This window comes from Thamnophis elegans, chromosome 8 (genome assembly GCF_009769535.1).
Source record: "Thamnophis elegans isolate rThaEle1 chromosome 8, rThaEle1.pri, whole genome shotgun sequence".
Lineage (NCBI taxonomy): Eukaryota > Metazoa > Chordata > Lepidosauria > Squamata > Colubridae > Thamnophis > Thamnophis elegans.
Genome location: NC_045548.1, coordinates 52,521,222 through 52,543,540, shown reverse-complemented (window position 1 = coordinate 52,543,540; position 22,319 = coordinate 52,521,222). Strand labels below are relative to the sequence as shown.

General features: G+C 38.5%; 1 protein-coding gene across 1 annotated transcript in view; it reads left to right on the top strand.

The window, feature by feature from the left end:
• Positions 1-22,319, top strand: part of RUNX1T1 (RUNX1 partner transcriptional co-repressor 1) — a 152,108-nt gene that overhangs the window by 103,187 nt on the left and 26,602 nt on the right. The window contains 5 exon segments of the mRNA XM_032223359.1: positions 4,860-5,041; positions 14,773-15,023; positions 17,013-17,038; positions 17,040-17,099; positions 19,980-20,175. Of these exon segments, the coding sequence (XP_032079250.1) occupies positions 4,860-5,041; positions 14,773-15,023; positions 17,013-17,038; positions 17,040-17,099; positions 19,980-20,175 (715 nt within the window).

Sequence of the window (22,319 nt, the reverse complement as noted above, 5' to 3'; positions counted from 1 at the left end):
AAAGAAAAAACATGCAGACCATGGGTCATATGGTTTCCCTCAGTTACATGAAATAAGCAATGCTGATTTATTGGATTTTTTTTCAGGGGTGGGGGTTGGAGCAGAAAATTTGAAGACCTCTTTTTAAAAAGTAAATATTCCCAAATCCTTAAAATGAAAAAGAGGTTAAGAAATAAAGCCTGTTTGCTACAGAAATATCTTGAAGTTTCGAATTCCCAGATTTTCCCTCAGGCATTTGGTCTGGATGGTAATTGAGTCTAGTGTATAAAGCTGCTGTTGTTATTAGATTTTTGCTTTTTTCCAATAGTGTATTGGGAACTTTGCTCAGTAACATTGTGTTATATATATTTAAATTGGGGATATAGATATTTAAGCTATTGTTTTTACTTTATTGTTGGCTTGTTTTTCAACAGTCACTATCAATTTCTCACGTTTACTGTTTTTTATAAATACCTCAAGGAGTGCTGGGTTTCAAAAATTTTTAGAACCTCTTCTGTAGGTGTGGCCTGCTTTGTGGGAGTGGCTTGCGGTCATGTGATTGGGTGGGGGTGGCTTGGCAGTCATGTGACTGGGTGGGCATGGCCAACTTGTAAAATGTGGTGAAACTCACTTAAGAACCCTCTTGCTTAGCAACTAAAATGTTGGCTCAAAAACTCTGGCATTTGAAGCATGCAAGTCTTAAAGCTGTCAAGTTACAAGACCCTTGCACCCCTAACCCTTTAGAAAAAAAAAACCCAGGGGTGTTCAAACTTGACAGCTTTAAGACTTGTGGACTTAAACTCCCAGAATTCCTCCTCCAGTCATGTTAGCTCAAGAACTCTGGCATTGAGGTGTGCAAGTCTTAAAGCTGTAAAGTTACAAGATTTTTGCACCCCTAGTCCTTTAGAAAAAAACCCCAGGGATGTTCAAACTTGACAGTTTTAAGACTTTAAGGTTTAGATAGGACTCTTAGAGGCAGGCGGGGAGATTGGTGAGCCAGCCAATCAGTGAGCGGGGACAGGGCAAGCATGGTGCGGATGGGCGGGGGGAGGGAGCTGGAACCGGTTCTAAACGGCATGGTAGATTTGTGGAACCTCTTCTATAGAAGAGGTTAGAACTGGCAGGAACCCACCCCTGACCTCAAGATAGTAAACACACACATTACTCCTTCTTCCTCCTATTTTCATCACAAGAAAAACCCTTTGGTAGATTGGGCTGAGAGAGACTGGCCCAAGGTCGCCCAGCTAGCTTTCATGGATTAAACAGGACTTGAACTCACAATTTCCGGCTTTCTAGGCTAGTTCCTTAACCACTAGACCAAACTCACTCTCTGTGTTCTCAATGTTCTATGTTTTATGGCTCGACTATGGTTGAGAGGGGCATCCATTTAAACCTTTTAAATAAAATAAGTAATCATCCATAGACTTTGTAGCTCCTAGCTAAAACAAAATCAACAATATTGCTCTTCCCAGTCCCAATTTATTATATATAAATTATGAGATGGCAGTCCCAAAAAAGCTTTTTCAAAAGGCAACTGGACTTTCTTGTTTTTCTTTAAAGAGTTTTCACTGCTCATCCAAGAAGCTTCTTCAGCTCTGAGTTTCTTGGATAAGAAGCAAAATCTTCAAAGAAAAACAAGAAAGTTCAGTTGCCTCTTGAAAAAGCAGATTTGGGACAACCTTAACCTGGATTACTGAGAATCTCCATAGACATATGAGGTGGCAGAATATAAAATAAATTACAATGCATTACTGATAGAATTTAACATTTTACTGTAATATTGTGATACTTATGAAGCTGGGATGAATCCAGAATTATTTAATCACAACAAATCTTCTACAAATAAAAAAAATACCCATAAAACAGAAACTTTAATTTCAATTCAAAAGCAACTTCTATCATTTCAAATATCCACAGGACAAATACTTGTTTTTCATTGTCATTATCTACTTGGCTGTACAATGTTTTTATTCAGTTGTTTAATAAGGCAAGTGGGTAGGAAGAAAGATTCAGTTACAATTCTTACACCAAATGAGATTTTATTTTTCTGCATGTCTTTAAGAGAGAGAAGTATTTCAGTGTTGCAACTCATCATACCTAAATATTATCATGGTGAAGTAAACAACTTTAAAAAAAAGGAAAACAAAAGAGAATAAGGGAGGGGGGGCTGCAATAATACTTCTAGACCTTTCCATCATTGCTTCACACCATATGGTTGTCATATCATTTATTTGGGATCACTAGAATCAAAGATGCAACTTCTCTTTTCTTCTTCTAATTTTAGTGCATTTCCTCAAAGGAGACATTAATGACAAAAACCATATGGTTGTGGGAACATGGGCCTTAATAAGTGCATTGAAATGCTGCTGTAACAATATGCATTAAAGTCTTGTTTTCATTAAGCTAATGTAACTCACAGACCCTCAGTTCCATTTTGCATTTATGGAGAAACATTTACTGGAAGGATATTAGACACCGTTCTAATTACCTAATCTGGCACCAGAATTAGAGCAAGCAAAATTGCTTTGCATTACCATATTTTAAAAAAAAATTGGCAGAAGATGTTTATGGAGTCAGTAAATTAAACAGAGTACTAAGGGAAAGAGTGCATGTATTATGTCATTTGTATGTATACATTTGTTAATGGTCATGTATATGTCTCTCATTACCTATTTGCTTATGTAGCTATGCATATTTAATCTATCAATTATAGCATAATTTAATATATTCCCCAGTCCCAATAGGTATTTTCACTACAAATTTCTCTAATTATAGGTTCTTTTTTCTTATTAATAAATATTAATTTAAAACAAGTTTTCAGCAATTCTTTGTGAATGTGCTTGATTTAATTCAATTTTAATAAAATATTAGAAGCTTATGGATCTCATCATTCCATTGCAAAGCTTGTTTATATTTTGTGACCAGGATTTCTTTTTCAAACACATATTAATCCCTTTTCTGGGATGAGCCAAAAAATCCTGGCCAAAAACATCTGCATGCAAGATGTCTAGCACATGATATAATTTTCCTAAATACCATTTGGATATTTAAAGACTGCATAGATGCATCTGTATGCAAAGCTGAAAACACTCCCTACATAACGCTAAGAAGAAAACTTTGGTACAAGATGGGAAGAGACTAGCAAATAGATATGAGTGGCCTTTTAGATATATGTCCAGCTCTGCTGGCTGGAGAATTCTGGGAGTTGAAGTCCACAAGTCTTAAAGTTGCCAAGTTTGGGAACCACTTACTAATGTGAGTTCTACTTATGCTATTTCAAAATGAAAACTTCAGAAAACTTCATGAACTTAATATTAATTTATAATCCTGTTTTGTGTATCTGGTAGAAGGAATGGAACTTTTAATGCCTGTGAGAAGATAAATGTGGAAGCTTCTAATATGGACACAGATAAGGAATGCACATGATGAAAAAGCCACCCAGAAGTGTTCTTGTTCACGTTTATACACATATGTACACATGCACAGCTTCTTTGTCTCAGAAAAAAATGTGCTGTTTTTTTATTTAAAAAAGTCACTTATAAAAGTAGATCTCTAGAATTAGTTAACATAGGAGAATACAACGTAGGATAGATTCTGCGGCAAACAGTCACCTTGTCAACAAACTGAAAAAAACATGCTTGCTGCAATTTATCACATGGTACCTATTGCAATTCTCATCATATCACATTCAGCACAAAACCTGAACATTAACAGGGACCTTGGAGGTCTTCTAGTCTGACCCCCTGTTCAAGCAGTTGTTTAAATTTTCCTGCAAATTCCAAGTTTCACGAGACAATTCTTGATTTGGTTTGTATACTAATCAATTTACATAGCAGAAAGAAAATTACAGAAGCTCTGAGAATCTTTTAAGATCATAGGGAAAGTTTTATTTGCCTTTAAAAACTCCCTCTTCTTCTCCCTCACCCCCTCCCTCTTTCCCCTCCCTCTCTCTACCCCTCCCTCTCTCTCCCCTTCCCTTTCTCCTCATTTCTCTCCCTCCCTCCCCCCTCTCCTCTCCACATATCTTTCTTTTCTCTCCTATCATCCTGTTCTGTCAAAGAGACCTTCACATCCCCCAAGCGCACCGCAGTGCTTTTCCCTATTTGTGCCTGAGGCTCTACATAGCAGCTGGAGAAGGGCCAGATGGTCACAGAGGAGAGAGATGTTTGTTGTTCAGTATTGCAAAGCATATGATAGTTTTTCTTAGCCAGGAGAGTTTTGCTTTCCACTCTCCTTTCTAGAAAAGCCCCATTCAAAGCTTGGTATTATTGGTAAAGTTACCAAATCATGATTTGTTGACACTCACTATGTTTCAGTTTTGATGCATTTTTAAAAAACATTATCAATATTTAACACTGGGACAAAAGGTGATGATTTCAGCCTTCACAGACCCAGTTTTCTCCTGAGGTGTTAAGATTAGACATTGCAGAATTTCTAGTCTACGTAGAGAAGTCATGTGGGAAATAATGTCCCACTTTTTCATAATTGAGAAAAACTGAAGTACATTCCATTTTTATGTATATACTAGTCGATAACCCGGCACTGCCAGAGTATTTATTTATAGGGGGAAAATGTCTGAACCAAACGTAATTTCTAATGTTGGATTTTCCCCCTTATCGGAGGGAGCCCCCTTGTGGAATATTGTGAAGCCGATACCATGGCAACTCCACTACACTGTATAGTAGAAGCCATTTTAGGCAGTACAGTAGAAGACATTTAAAGGCACAAGAGGCTGCATCTTAACAAAATACACATCCCGAGGGGTGTTAGGGGTGTCTTATCCCCACAGTATTTTTCTCCAGAGAGTAAGTCATCTGTGTACCAAGTTTGCTTGAAATTGCTCGAGGCGTTCTCATATCGTTCCTTTTCTGTTCTCTCAGGCCAATTTGCCCCTGCTACAGCGGGAGCTCCTACATTGTGCAAGGCTGGCCAAGCAAAATCCCGCCCAGTACCTCGCTCAGCATGAGCAGCTGCTTCTGGATGCCAGCACCACCTCACCTGTTGACTCCTCAGAGCTGCTTCTCGATGTGAACGAAAACGGGAAGAGGCGAACTCCAGACAGGTGAGCATTTCATCCAGGTGAACTGCCTTTGCAATGTTTATTTTGTTTCAACAGTATGCCTTCTTCTCCCTGCACAAATACTACAGATCTCCATCATCCAGCAAAAAGCATGGAACTTCTTTCTGTGTGTAAGAGAGGGACGGATGAACATTAGCAAAGTAGACTGATGGACGGATAGGGATGGAATGTATTACTTTAGCTTTGGCCTAGCAGAACACTGGCATTCAGTAAAAGAAAAGCTACAGTCAGAAAATGAAGGCCTTTAAAAAGTGAAACTATCTATTCTACCTTTATTGGGTAGAAGGGATTTCAATATATTGAATCACTTTCACTACTGTTTCAAAATATTTAAAGAGGAACTGTAAAGGGAAAATGAGGATCTCTTATACCATTTTATTAGCCACACATAGATAGAAAAATGTGTTGCACAAAGGGAAGTGGATTTTGATTTAGCACTTTTTATAGATTATGTAATGGGACACGATGGCTCAGTGGCTAAGACTGTGTAACAGAGGAAGCTCCCGTTACTTGTCCCAGCTTCTACCAACCTAACAGTTTGAAAGCACGTAAAAATGCAAGTAGAAAAATAGGAATCACCTTTGGTGGGAAGGTAACAGTGTTTCGTGCACCGTTGCCATTTAGTCATGCCAGCCACATGACCACGGAGATGTCTTTGGACAGTGCTGGCTCTTTCGCTTTGAAATGGAGATGAGCACTGTCCCCTAGAGTCGGGAATGACTAGCACATATGTGCAAGGGAAACCTTATAGATTATGAAGCAATTTATAGTAATGGCACAGTTGTTATTATTACTCATGGTTTATACATTGCAAGTAATCTAACAGTGAAATGTAGAATTATTATTGAATTCAACTGTAGTTTATATATTATTTGCAAATTATGTAAACATACGGGGTGTGATTTAATTTGCAGTGAACAAAATTTTCACATTGAAGAACGCTTATACTCTAAAAAAGATCCACTTCTTTACTTCCAATCTTTCCATTTAGTCCATTAGAATATATGCAACTTGAACCTACCCGGAATGTGGGGGAAAGTATACAGAATTGCTTTTTGTCAAAATATCTCACAGTAATGTAGTTATTAACTACTAAGATTCCTATACATTCCATATTGGCCTGCACATGATTGTCATATTGGACATATTTGGATAAATGTGCTGAATATATTGAAGTTTCAGATCTTGCACATGTAATAAGCTAAATATAATAAGGATCTCGAAGTTGCAGCTTTGTATAAAATATATCGAATGACCACCTGCTGGGTGGCTCATAGATAGTATTCCAAGAAGAAGAGCAGCAAGCAAATATGGTTGGTTTTGGGTCACCACAGCATGTCTCCCGGCCACAGTAAGATATGGCTGGCTGGGCTGCCCAGGGGTCCCCTTTAGAAATTCTGATTAGTTCTCCACTCCATCCCAGGTTGTGCTTTGGGGGCAATGCCACACTTTTTGATGGCAATTTGAACCTTCTTTAAACCAAGTTAATGGCCTTTTAGGATTCTGCCACATGAGTAGAGTTCACTTTTTAAGTAAAGTAAGAATTATATGTCACAGGGAGGGCATCAGGATTTGAAAGATGCTTAGGTGCGGCATGGCCAAAAAAAGGTTGAGAACCACTGTTCTAAATCCTTCTAGACCTCCAGTATCTTACATAGCGCATATCATGCAAAATTCAGCAAGTCCCTGGGTTAACAACACTCCAGTTTAAGGAAGATTCGTAGTTTTGAAAGAAGCCTATTGTAGCAAAGTTTGTTTTAAATACACAATGATTCAAGTTAAATATACAATGGTTCAATTCATTATACAATACTGCTCATACAATAATACTGTTCCAGTTTACATACAATTTAATTGAAGGATGGACCTTGGGAACATAACTCATTATTAAACTGAAGACTAACTGTAATAAAATACCATGGTAACCTGAACAAAACCCATATAAAATATAGAGTACACTAAGACAATCAGTAGTAATAATAATGCAATATAACTATACTGCACAATCTAAAAGTTTAAATATACTCAGTACTCAAAGCCCTATGAAAGAATTCAATTGTTCTCTGAATGTGACAATCATGGGAGATCAAGATACAATTTCTAGTGAAGACTGTTCCATAAAATAGGTAAAATAATTACAAAAATATTTTTGTCTGGTCTCACTTCTCTCATCTCGTAAACATGGGGAACCACTAGCAATTTTGCCACAAGGATCACCTGATGGGTCAACATAGTTTAAAGCAGTTAGTCCTGCAGATGTCATTGCTGTTTATAAATATATGTTTAATGGCATAGTATTCATCACTTTTGATCCATGAGATGTATGAAAAACCTTTCAAACTCCTTACAATAGCTGTACTCCTTACAGTCTGAATTTGAAACCCCTTGATCAGATCATGCCATAAGAATGTTTTAAAAGCTGTATCTTTTAATTGTTCATTTCACTCTCAGACTTAATCCAAGCGCAGTTATAAACCCTACTGGTTTCTCTATTGATTCAAATTTTTCTGGTTCTTAGGTCAAGTAGTTTGTTAGTAATTTCTTGTTTAATTTTGTTGATTGCAGCTTTCTGTGCAAGATTATTTTAAAACACTATTTGATGATAGAGCTTCTTTAGTTTGACTACTTTTGTGTATAACATGAAGCCAAGATATGTAAGAATTGGTTGGCAAAGTTCATTGAATTATCTAGAAGGAAAACTGATTTTATTCAAGCAACGTAATAGTTATAGGTGATCCAGTTAAATAACAATTTTAACAATCTTTTATATAATTGGGATGAAATGCTAATGAGATATTAGTGCACACTGAGATTAACATACTTAGTGAAAGAAGCAGGCAACATTTTCAACTAGAATCAGAGATTGTATCATAACCAAAGCAGCAACGATATTTATACTTCAGGCATATAACAGAAGACAACTTTACAGAGGTACAAATATTCAAGGCTATGCTGAAGTTTGGGGATCCAGACCAATAAACTACATCAGACCATCCTCATAAGTTTTTGTATAAAAGCAGCCATAATTATGGTGCCCAAGTGATTACCTACTTCTCGGTGACAATATTAATCTAACCCCATGGTATCACATATTTAACTTTTTTTCAATTTTATTTTCAGTTCATTGGCAACCAAGACAAATTTTGATTTCATTCCTTGCACTTGTTCATTTTCTGTTCTGCAGAAAAGCATTACTATATGATCTCACAGATTCATTTTAACAAATACAAAACTACCGTAACCTTATGTTTTATGGCCTGTAAAGCACTTATGCCCATAATACTCCAAAATGTTTCATCACAACCCCCCTCCATAGTCACATGATTACATTCTGGATGATTATGATTGGTTGCCAGGCATCCACAATCATGTGCTCACCATTTACCACCTTCTCTGCTAGCTTCTCTAGAAAGTCGATGGGAAAGCTGGCAGGAAAGATTGCAATCTGTTGCTGCCTGCCTCTTGTCTCTGTGGGTGGCTGAAAGAGGTGGCTACTTAAAAGAGATGAATTCCCCAATGAGGTTAAGAAAGGGAGCTCAGATCCAGAACACAGAACAGTTTTCTTCTGTGCCTGGAGAGAAGATCATTTTGTTTGGGTAGGTGGAGAAACAGAGCTTAGCTCCTGAAGAGCTGAGCTCCATTCCTGCAACTTGCCAAAGCAGTTCTTTTCTACCCATGGAGTGGAAATGAAGTTGGCAGACAACTTTTTTTGTTGTTGTATCCACTTAATGAGCCAGGCAATCACTTAGCAACCACAACCAGGAATGCCAGGATTGTGGTTCTTGAACAAAACAGTCACATGGTGTTAGGTAAGCTCCCCTTTGGGAAGAGAAGCGTTGTGAGAGTGTTGTTGGAGAACACACAAACCAGCATACAGAGACACTGCAGTTTAAGTAGGCTTTTACTTTCGTGGAAATAGAGGTATCAGAATCCATCAACAGTCCAAGTCATACACGGATAAGAAGTCAGTCATCAATGTCTTTCAGTTAAGGGATAATCCAAATAACATAGTCCATAATCATACAATCAGTCCGGTACACAAAGTTTGCTAGCATCTCACTTCATGCCCACTTTACTCAATGCTTGAGATTTTGGTCTCAATTGCAGCCACAAGTCAGAGACTATCATGTCTTTTCTATATTGGCTGTATGGTCAAATAGAGAAAAATAAAAAAATTAGAATGGATACTGAAGATAAAATGTCCATATTGTATCGGTATTTTTTGAAATTGCTGAAATATTGTTTTATGAACTATCAGTTCTAGGTCCAGGCTACTTTGGAGGGCAGTCTCTGCCACACATGTGGGAGACACACCCACATGTGTAGGTGATTGGGGGGGGGGGGGTCACATGCACAGGGGGAGGGGGTTCACATGTGCATGCATGGGGGAGTGCGGGTGGTATGGTGCCCCTCTCCTGCACCCCATTTTTGGTCCCAGGAGGTTTCAGGGAGGCCTGCTAGGCCCAAAACAGGGGGTGCAGCAGGGGGCGGTTATACACATGCATGTGGGAAGCACGGGTGGTCATGTGCATGCATGGGAGTGGGGGGGAACATTGCATTATGGGTGTGGGCACATATGCGCTATTGTGCGCACACGTGATTTCAGCAGGCGAGGGGAAAAAGGTTAGCCATCACTGGCCTATATGAATGTTTTTGCAGATGGCCCTACTGTGATTTTCTTCATGAATAGAAGCAAATTTGGCATCTTGAAAAAAGTTTTCACCAGCTATTTGCTTTCAAAAATGCTCCTATTCTTCTGGAAACAATGTTACAGCATTTTAAGACAGAATTTTATTCAATTTTTGTCTTTCGGCTGAGGCTGGACTTAGTTTGGCTTTGTTTTATTTTTTGGCAGTTTAATACATTATAAACACAAAGTATTAAAGTGGACCCATATTTAATAATTATCTCCATTTACATTCTCCATTTACATTTGCTACATTACATGCTATCTTTTCGGTTAAAATATAAAAGAAATGCTGCATTTCTTGTTGGAATTTTGATCTATGCCCCCTCCTAACTAAATTACTTGAACAATAGCAATAGCACTTGGATTCATATACCATTTCACAATGTTTTGCAGTCTTCTCTAAGCAGTTCACAGAGTCAGCGTATTGCCCCCAATAATCTGGGTCCTCATTTTACCCACCTCGGAAGGATGGAAGGAAGAGTCAGCCTTGAGCTGGTCAGAATCGAACTCCTGGCAGCCAGCAGAACTAGCTTGCAATACTGCAAATATATACAACTTCTTTCTTTCTTTCTTTCTTTCTTTCTTTCTTTCTTTCTTTCTTTCCATCCTTCCTTCCTTCCTTCCTTCCTTCCTGTCTTTCTTTCTTTCTCATTTTGTCTGCATATTCATTTTCTATCTCTTGCTTTTTATCTATATGCCCAGTTCTGCTGTATGCAAAGTTTTATGAAACAGGCTGACAGCAGAGCTCTCAGTGAATGTTTTCTTGGTACATATGGTCTGACATGGATGAGCAGCCACGGTGAGATTTTGGAGTCTATTAAATGAGATCATTAAAAAGATCAATCTGTTTCTGTAATAACACTGGAAGCCATCAGTCACTGAATGAGAGAAGAGAATGACACCTGAGGAGACAACACATTTTTAATAATTTTGCTTTTTAGAAACAAAGTGAGAGATGAATATACTGTTAGATATATGTATGTGTGCATATAAATCTGTACATGTATATATACAATTTTTTTCAGTCTGTACAGGAAATCTGTACGTTTTCTAAAAAGAAGAGCTCATATTTATGCATTTAAAAAATTCTGTTTTCATTTATATACAGCATCTTTTATTAAATGCCATATACTTTTGTTCTGAAGGTGATCCTGATCTCTTTAGGTCTCATTAGGAGCAATTATTTTGGTTTTGAGTTTTTGGATATAGATTATATTGCATTAGTTTTTCCAATATAGTTATAGTGACTATCACCAGACTTAATTACATAGTTGGAAATTAATACAGAGGAGCAGTTAGTTGGTATTGTGGACCACAGTTCATTGTTCTCTTTATATAACCTCCAATCTTGTGAGTGACACTTGTATTCTAGTCATCTTCCATAGTGAACAATAGTTTCACTTGACTTGTGAAGATTATTATTTCGCCTCCTATCTGTTTTTTTTCACCCCATCTCAAAGCCCAACCAGTAGCTGCTAACCTTTTTTCCCCTTGCATTTTTTTTTAAAAAATTGTTCTTTGTAATGAAAATCGTGCATGTCGCATTTTTGATCTTCAACTTGTAAGCCACCAAGATTCACCTTGTATGAGAAACAGGTAGCACAAAATTTGAATAAATAAAATGAATAACCTAGTATGTGCCCAAGAATCTGCAAGGTTCAATCAAGGTAACATTATTGAGAACTGTTCTCATCTATAATTGCCACATTTAAGTCCCGGAATGCTACTTATAATGAATTATTTCTTTCGCCCCCAGTTTCCCCAGCATACAATAATAAGGCACATGTGTGTGTGTGTGTATACACAATTGAAATATGGGGAAAACCATGAAAAAACTAATTAGAAAATGTGGATACATATAGGTATGTATGCATGTGGGTGGGGGTATGTGTGTGTGGGGGTATGTATGTATGTATGTATGTATACACACACACACATATACATACATATACATACATACATACATATATATATATATATATATATATATATATATATATATATATATATATATGTTATATTTATGCTGACAAATAAATAAAGGGAGACTAGTATAGATCTATTTCAAGCTATTTAGCTCTCATCAGCTAGCCACACCCTTGTTGGGAATCGAACCTGTGCTCTACATACATACATATATATATACACACATCATCATCATCATCATTGCTCAGAAAGAAAGCAAAATCATTGCTGATGATTGTTGTGCCATAAATGGAGAGCCAATTTGCTTTAGTCCTGGCTAAAAACCAGAAGACGGTGAGTTCTAATCATACCTTCTGCATGAAAATCAGCTACGTGACTTTGGACCAGTCATTTTTTCTCAGCCCAAGCCACCTCACAAGGTTCTAGAAATAGAAGAAGGACTATTAATTCACTGGCTTGAGTTATTTATAAAAATAATAACAGCAAGATATAAAGGACTAAATAAATAGAACAACGGAACTTCAGGGTAGATGAATAAAGAATTACATAACAGTTTAAAATACCAATGAAGGCAAATAATTAATTTTAAATAATTTAAAATTAAATTATATACTTAAATAATAGAAGATCCCAAAAGGAAATGAATTGTATCTTGGGGTACAAAGAAATTAATGGAGGTGGTTAGAAATACTAATTGCCATATTTGAGAATTCTTGGATAACTGGCGAATAACCCAGAAGATTAGAGAATAGCAATGTTACCCTTACCTTTAAAAAGGAAAGGAAGAGGGCCTGAACAATTTAAACTTGTCAGCTTGATGTTTATACTGGCAAGGTTTTTAAGCAAATTATTGAAGATAGTATTTGTGAACGTAACTACAATACTTATCAAGAGCCACCCACTGGTTTATCCCAAGTCATGCCAGACCCTTTCTTTTTCATTTTTAAACATTTACCAGCTGAATAAATTGGAGAATGCCATGGATAAATGAAGCTTGAATTCAGCAAAGCATTCAACAAAGGTTCTCATGACGTCATGGTAAAATATGGACTAGGTGGGAATGGGAAAATTGGAAAAGGATATAAGTATTGTAAACCAGCAGCAAATGCTATTTGGGATGCATTAATAGGAGTATGGGATGCAGTTGCTCAGTGGCTAAGACGCTGAGCTTGTCGATCCGAAAGGTGTGCAGTTCGAATCCCTAGCGCCACATAGTGAGCTCCCGTTACTTGTCCCAGCTTCTGGCAACCTAGCAGTTCGAAAGCATGTAAAAATGCAAGTAAAAAATAGGCACCAACTTTGGTGGGAAGGTAACAATGTTCCATGTACCTTTGGCATTTAGTCATGCCGGCCATATGACCACGGAAACGTCTTCAGACAATGCTGACTCTTCGGCTTTGAAATGGAGATGAGCACCGCCTCCCAGAGTCGGGAACGACTAGCACATATGTGTGAGGGGAGCCTTTACCTTTAATAGGAGCATAGAGTCCAATTGATGGAAAGCAATTATATCTTTTTTAAATAGACCCCACTTAGAATTCTGTATTTAATTCTGGGCATCACAAAACATCAAGAAATGGCAAATAAAGAGAAGAACTACCCAAATGGTAAAGGAGACTAGAAACCAAATCCTAGAAGGAACTGGTTTTAGTTATCTAAAAGTTGTCATGTAAAGAGAGAACATGTTATATGTTCTCTGCTATCGGAGGAAAGCAGGACTAGAATCAAAAGTTGAAAATACAGAGAAGTCGATTTCAGCTAGATATTAGAAGGGATTTTATGTTGGTAAAAGAGAAGTCGATTTCAGCTAGATATTAGAAGGGATTTTATGTTGGTAAAAGAGGTCAACCAACTGAATGGATTTCCTTATAAAGTAGCAATAACACTACAGCACTTAGACATTTATACCGCTTCACAATACTTTACAGCTCCCTCTAAGCGGTTTACAGAGTCAGCATATTGCCCCCAACAATCTGGGTCCTCATTTTACCAACCTTGGAAGGATGAGTCGACCTTGAACCTGGTGAGATTCCAACTGACAAATTGCAGGCTGCCAGCAGGCAGCAGAAGAAGTCTTCAATACTGCATTCTAACCACTGGACCACAGTGGCTCTTCCTAATATGTTTAATAGTATGTATCTTCATTCGCAGTCTTTATACAGAGACTGGATAATCATCTGTTTGAAATGATTTAGTAGATCCTGCATCAAGTGAGGTATTGTAACAGATGACCTTCCAACTTCATGGTTCTATTATTTTATTGAATCAATTTAAAATGGAATAGGAATACACAGCTCAAAACAGCCATTTAAATGTTAAGATTCAGATACGTTTCCCCACTCGTCAAAAATATTTGCATTACAGCTTTAGAAACCAATGCCAATCTTTTTGGTTGTTCCACCTCTCCAAAACAATCCAATAAAATATACAGTTTTAACGTTTAGTATCTTCTGTCACAAAACTAAGATTTTATTTCCTTATAAGGAGTTAAGAGTCATTTTTTTAACATTTCAATTACCATTGGTAGGCTTATCAAGGAAGAAAGATCATTTTCTCTAATAGCACTCACATGCAATAAATTTTTAAAAGTACAGAAAGTGATCAATGTGTGTTTGCAGTAGGTTCTCAGTAGCCATTTTGCTTGAAAGAATTTGAAAAATTAATATGATCATTTGTACAGTTAATGTAAACATAGTATGACACTTTTCTTTCAACTTTACTTTTGCTTTGTCTGTCCCTCCATATTGAAGAAAAACCTCAGTTCAAACTCTGCTTTAATTGCTACTGTGCAAACAGATATTTTAGAAGTGGTCTTTGAATATGAAGTTTCTAAAATGAATCTGTAAAATATTTGAAATGTAAATAGAAGACTATGCCGTTGTAACTATGAATGGTCACTAAATGAACTGTTGTAAGTTGAGGATTACCTGTACTGCACTTTTCTCAAGCTGACATTCTCCATATAGGTTGGGACTTTATCTCCCTATTTCTTGGGGAGGGGGGGGGAGAATTGGAGAAGGCAAAATAAGTTGTGCAGGACTTCCTTGTGGCTTGTAAAAAGCCTTAATCAAACGTATGTATCTTTTTTCCCCCCTAGAACCAAAGAAAATGGCTTTGACAGAGAGCCTTTGCACTCAGAGCATCCAAGCAAGCGGCCGTGCACTATTAGCCCGGGCCAGCGGTACAGTCCAAATAACAGCTTGTCTTACCAGCCTAATGGTCTGCCTCACCCTACTCCGCCTCCACCTCAGCATTACCGTTTGGATGATATGGCCATTGCCCACCACTACAGGGACTCATACAGACACCCCAACCACAGGGACCTCAGGGACAGAAACAGACCTATGGGTAAGCAAAGCTTTTCTTTCACTGGGGTTTCGATCTCCATATGTATCACCCTTCGGTTGTTATTTGAATCCCAATGCTTGCCTGAAGATACCCGTCCATAATGTATTGTTTTATTTAGCCACAGTGGCGTAGTGGTTAAAGTGCAGTACTGCAGGTACTTCTGCTGACTGCCAGCTGACTGCAGTTTGGCAGTTCAAATCTCACTAGCTCAAGGTTGACTCAGCCTTCCATCCTTCCGAGGTCGGTAAAATGAGGACCCAGATTGTTGGGGAAAATATGCTGACTCTGTAAACTGCTTAGAGAGGGCTGTTAAAGCATTGTAAAGTGGTATATAACTCTTAAGTGCTATTGCTAAGTGCTGTTTAGTTTCCTAGCATGATTTGATGCTTATTGAGTATCCTATGTCTACCACTAAGTGTTGTATCTTATGATTCATGATGAATGTATTTTTTTTGTACATTGAGAGCTTATGAACCAAAGAAAAATTCCTTGTGTGTCCAATCACACTTGGCCAATAAAAATTTCTATTCTATTCCGTTCTGGTCTGTTCTGTTCTGCATTACGTTGTATTGCATGTCTTCTTTTATAGTGCAGAGCTCATGCAATCAAATGTGGGGCCTACATTGCCATACAAGTTTTCATTCGTCAGTCAGTGTGCTAGTTATTGAGTGAACAACAAAGCTTTAGCCTGTGAGTTCTCATTATGTTGGATCATAGTACTGTTAGTCAGGAACGGAGTCTTTTCTATCCCAAGAAATGGAATACTTTTCTTACAGAAGTAAAGAGGTCTTTGTATTCATTTTGTATGATTTTTTTTCCTATTGTTTTGTAATGACTCTCTTATGGATCAAAAGAAATCTATATACTTGTTAGTGAATTATTTTGGTTTGCCTTTGTGGGATGTATTTCATTATATAGGTAAGCTGCTTGGAGTAGATAAAGAAAAAAAACTTCAAATCCATTAACCAAAATAATTCTTCCTATCCTCATTCTTCCATATTTCTTTTGAAAATTGATAGATTAGATTAAATTAGATTAGATTACCTTGCTTTACTGTTAATGGTGTTCCTCTGTCCTGGCTGATGATCTGGCAGTCGGGGAATTAGAAAGGGGTTCTTGATTATTTTTTTCTACTTCTCTGAAAATCTTACTGCTGATTCTAAGCATCATGAGCCATGGTGGCACAGTGGTTAAAGTGCAGTATTGCAGGCTACTTCTGCTGCCTGCCGGTTGCTTGCAATTTGGCAGTTCAAGTCAAATTGACTCAGCCTTCCAACCTTCCAAGGTGGATAAAATGAGGACCCTGATTTTGGGGAGCAATATGCTGACTCTGTAAACTGCTTAGAGAGGGCTGTGATGCTATGTAAAGTGGTATATAAATCCAAGTGCTATCATTACAACTTGGGTTGTATGATTTTCTTTCCTATTTTTAATTCTGTAGATTTCCTTGATCTCTGAAATATTCTATGAGAATCAGCTCATTTTTTTTCAACTATTTAACGATGTCCTAGTCATGACAACCTTGGAAAAAGTGACTTACAACCAGTTGTACTTATGACCATTGCACTAGCCCAGCGGTCATGTAATCACAGTTCTGTGTTTGGCAGCTGGCTTGTATTTACTACTTGTTGTAGCATCCTTGGGTCATGTGATTACAATTTTCAACCTTTCAGCAAAAAACATCCATTTGGGGAAGGTATATTTGCTTAATAACTGTGTGATTCATTTAGCAACCATGTGATTAGCTAAAAAACCACCATAAAAATTGTCATAAAATTGGGTCCAACTTGACATACAACTGCAGTAATTTATGTCACAAATTTCAGTCCCAATTGTGGTTGAAACTAAAGAAGTACCTGGATCATGCAATGCCCCTAATCAAGCAATGTTAATAATGCATATATTTATAGCCATAGGCTGAATTTGAAGCTACTGATAGATGCCTCATTCATGTTATTCATATGTAATACTTTACACTTTTTCTGGCAGGGTTGCATGGGACACGTCAAGAAGAAAATGATTGATCATAGACTAACAGATAGAGAATGGGCCGAAGAATGGAAACACCTTGACCATGTAAGGAATGTCTGTATTCTGTTATGTAGTGTAGATATCACAAGTTTTAAACTTACTGTATCTTTCGTAGTATAAGAAGCATCTTTTTCCCTCAAAAAAGAGGGTGAAATCTGGGTGCGTCTTATACACTGAATATAGCATTTTTGGCCGACCGAAACCCCACCCCCTTTGCAAAAATGGATGTGCATAGCCTTTAGGAGGCTTCCACACTGCTCCTGAGGACTGGGGAGGTCAAAAATGAGCAAAAAAATGGGCCATTTTTGCTTGTTTTTGGGACCCCAGCCCCCAGAAGCCTCCCAAAGCCTCTGCATGCCCTTCTTTAAAACTTGTTTTTGCCCCAGCTCCCAGGAGCCCCCCAAAGCTTTGCATGAACTTCACACATAATGGTGAATACGTTTCCTACCTTCATAGATTTTGCTTGTCTTTGTGCTAATATAACAGAGATGAAGACCACTCCAATCTATAAGCATATTTAGGATTAGGCTGCAAATTTTCATAACCTATATATATGATACAGAGAGAAAGAAGGAATGTTATTTATGATTACAAGAGGAAAAGTGCCAATTTCGGTTTGTCAACTATTTGAACTCACTGAAGTGACACTTGCCTTTTTCACATGAGATATCATTGAAATTTTGCAAATTTGGGAAGTTCATGACGACGCGTTTTAAAAATTATTGTTATTTACCTTATTTGGAATGAGGTCTACTTGACAATCGGGAATGCTATTATTGAATTGCCAATTCCTGAAACATTCTTGACACATCATTAAGATGTCCAACTGGATCTAAAATTGCTGGACTCAAATTGTTCCTTATCTTTAAAACTATTTCCCGAGCCATCCCATGATAAATGAGTCCAGCAGTTTTCTCAGGATCAGCATGAAAACAAATGTTTGTAGCAGATGGGCATACAACTGCTGGAATGAACATTCCTTCGAAAACAATAGTAAGCGTAGTATCAGGATCTGCTGGAGAATAGCCAAAAATGTCAAATCTGAGTATTGGGACTTCCTTTGCTTTCCTATTTAAAAATAAATGGCAACTAATATGCTTAAAGAAGAGTAGGAGCTTTATGTATAAGGCGTAGTCCTCGTACACATTCTTTGGAACTAAAATATCAGGGTGTTCCCTGGCCGAGTGCTTTATTTCCTTTGCACATCGGATTAGAAAAAAAGAAATTGAAATAGAACTTTAGGACAGCATTGGGAGGAAGGAGATTCAGAGCACATGGCAATAGCTGTGTGGCACTTTCATCTTTTCATCTCTGCCTTGTGAGTCTGTCCTACACCTTCTCAACATTTCAGACATTGTTCCCACTGCAGAAAAAGTTGGAACTTCAAGCTAATTTCACCATTGAGCCCTGTATAGTATATAGGTAAAATGAGGACCCAGATTATCGGGGGGGGGGGCAATATGCTGACTCTGTAAAACGCTTAGAGAGGGCTATAAAGCTATGTAAAATAATAGATGTTATAACAGATGCAGTGCTTCTGGAACAGCAGTAGCAGCCACTTCTCTCACCTGTCCTCACCCCACCCCCAGTAAATATTGCTAATGGCCCTTCTGAATGGGAAATGACTTGGACTAATACTTGGACGTGCTTTGTGCTGGCTGACCACCAGATTAAATTGGCTAAAATCCACTGAGCTGCTTTGTTAATGTCAGGTTGGGAACTGTGTTCTGGATACTCAAACATAATCAACCACAGAATGGAACTGTCAGCCAGTGTGATTCTCATTCAACGGCACCACAGTTCACCTAGAAAATACAGTCTGTTTGTGTGGCCGTCAGTGGTGAAACCTAAGTAGCATGTCCTACTGGGAAAACATGACAGCAGTGGATGGTGGGAGTCCATTTGACACTTGTTTGAAGAGGACCACTGAAGTGTGATCCTGCTCTATAGAATCTGGGTCTTATGGGCAGTATTCAGGAACAGACTTTGGTTCATCCCCAAACTTCTGGTTGGCCTCGTTGGGCATTCTTAGGCCTACCCAGGCTTCAGTGTAGCTTCCTAAAGCCTGGGGAGCCAAGGTGGCGCAGTGGTTAAATGCAGCACTGCAGGCTACTGCTAGATCAGCAGGTCAGCGGTTCAAATCTCACCGGCTTAGGGTTGACTCAGCCTTCCATCCTTCCGAGGTGGGTAAAATGAGGACCAGATTGTTGGGGGCGATATGCTGACTGTCTGTAAACGCTTAGAGAGGCCTGAAAGGCCTATGAAGCGGTATATAAGTCTACTGCTATTGCTATTGCTATTGGGGAGGGCAAAAAATGGCCCAACACGCAAACTGGAAGTTTGGGAACAGACTTCCAGTTTGCACATTGGGCTGTTTATCACCCTCCCCAGGCTTCAGGAAAGCCTCCTGAAGCCTCCAGAGGGAGAAAAAACGCCCAATGGGCAACCCAGAAGTTAATCCCAAACTTCTGGTTTGCATGGTGGGCCATTTTTTGCCTCCCCAGGCCTCAGGAGGCTTCCTGAAGCCTGGGTAGGCCAAAAACGTCCCAACAGAAGTTACGGAACAACTTCTGGGGTGCCCGTTAGGACGTTTTTCTCCCTCTGGAGGCTTCAGGAAAGCCCCCTGAAGTCTGTGGAGGACAAAAAAGAGCCCAATACACCTCCCGGAAGTCCAGAGGCATCAGTGAACCCCTGTGCGCATGCGCATGGGTGGTGCGCACATGCATGGGGGGAGGCCCACATGACACTCCCCCATGCTTTTGGCACGCCTTAACAAAAAGGTTAGACATCACTGGCTTGAGTGATCACCAGCTTGAGCAGGGGTTGGACTAGAAGACCTTGAAGATCCCTTTCACTTCTGTTCTGATTGATATACATCAAATAAACATAACCTTTCATAATTCTCTTTCCCTTTGTGACGTCTAGCTCTTAAATTGCATCATGGACATGGTAGAAAAAACAAGGCGATCTCTCACTGTGCTACGGCGATGTCAAGAAGCTGACCGGGAAGAACTTAATTACTGGATACGGCGGTACAGCGATGCAGAGGATTTGAAAAAAGGCAACGGTAGCAATCATTCTAGGCAGCAGAGTCCAGTGAACCCGGATCCCATCCCTTTAGGTATGGTGTCTTTAAACCATTCAGAACCACTTTCAACACTTTTATGTTGCTGTGTTTACAGACTTGCATCTGTCTTCTTTTTTAATCTCTGGTCATTTTTTTAAAAAAAAATTACAATTTTGCGGCTATAAAATGTTTGCCTATATTTAAAATCACACTTTTGTTCTGACCTAGGCTTCCCCAGCAGCACGAACTAATTGTCTCCTCCAAAACCCCTCCCCTTTCGCTCCTCTTTTATTGGGAGGAGCCATTCACCTTCCGCCTGTGGCCTTACTCCCAAGTCAACACCTGTTCTTTAGCTCGTTCCCTTCATCTGGCAACATTGTGCATGAGCACACTGGGAACAAACTCCAGCTGTTGTGTGCCTCATGATGTCTGATTCCGAAGGCAGCTACTAACTGTCAGAGGCCATGGCCCCATCTCTGCCTCTGGTGTAGAGCCCTCATCTGAGCTTTCCCCAGGCTCCAGGACTGCCCATGTTCCTCCCCAACCTCATCACTGTCCGAATCTGCTGCCAGCTCTGTTGGGCGCTGGCGGGCCACAACAACTTTACAGAGAAGGTGGAAGATTATCGAAATACACTATTTAGCTCACTTGGATTAAGCTATAGGGATTCTGTTTATTGGGCTAAGAAAGAAAAGGGCTAGTAAATCATCATAAATTGATACAGAAAAGAACCTGGTGTTATGATCCTACATCGGTGTCTCTTGAAAGTACAGAATATTAAACCCTTTCAAGCACGTGCCATCAAATTTGCAGCTTCTGTTTTTGAACACAGTATGATAATAATGAATTAGAATTAGATCCCTTACAAATATAGAATTTAATAAAAGGGAGATAACATCACGACAGTGCTGCTAGTTCATAAGGAAAAATAGTCAACAACGGATGAGTGCCTATAAGGCAGATAAGAACTTCATCAATATAGGTGCTATCCCACACTTACAACTTGTTTTTAAAAATATTGTATCACAAAGAACAACACTGCATTTTTTCTGTATGTTGCAAATGTCACAAATCCCCTTTTGTCATTTTTAAGAGCTAAACCACCCAGTAAAATTACCAGCTTGTCATCTCCTAGTAGCTATGGATGGAGGAGAAGAGGGCCATCTGTTATGCCTTTGTGTCTCCCCCTCCCCCCTTTATGATTTATATCAGTGCCCATTTTGTAGCTCAGTTTCAATTATAGCTATAATCTATCCTTTTTTTCAAGTTTATAATAATGGCTTTAATCCAGAATTCTCTGCAACCTTTGCACCAGGTGAAATAGCAAGGACGCATATGATAGCGCTACTGACCTTTCTACTAATAAGAAATGGTGTGAGATAAGGTACCGTAGCAGCAGATGCATGCGGAATTGTGAGCATCTACAGTTAAAAAGTAATTTATGGGTGTTGAGATATACAGTATCTCTGCTGAGACCTTGGGGAACTGTGGTTGAAAGAAATAGCATTAACCACAGACTCACAGTTTAAAACACTTGTTCCCCCCCCCTCCCCACCCACACCCTGCTTTATTGATTTATTAGTTTTCTATCTTGTTGCAGTGATAAAAATCCAATAATTGTCATGTTATTTGCATTATTTTTTCTTACATTAAAATTGATATACTCTGAACCACTTTCTTGAAATTTCTATACACTATTTATATTTGCCTGTTTATTTACTTATCTACTTACAGTATATTCTGGCCTTTATTTAAGGCGGTGAACATACTTAATACTCTTACCTCCTCCTATTATTGCCCACAACAATAACATTGTGTGATGGTTGGGCTGGGCGGAAATGCCTGGTCAAAAGTTCACCCATCTGGCTTTCATGCCTAAAGTGGGACTAGAACTCAGTTTCCTGGTTTCTAGACCAACAAGTTAAACACTACACCAACCTGGTTTATATGCTTAGCATAAATTGTTGTAAGAAATACTTAAATATTTGTTTGGAAGATGATTAAATTTACTTTACTCCTGAATAATCAGATAGATAGATAGATAGATAGATAGATAGATAGATAGATAGATAGATAGATAGATAGATAGATAGATAGATAGATAGAGATAGAGATTGATATATGATATATGATATATGATATCAGGCAAATTATTCATATTTATACACTTGATAGAATATGGTTGTGAGCCGCCCTTA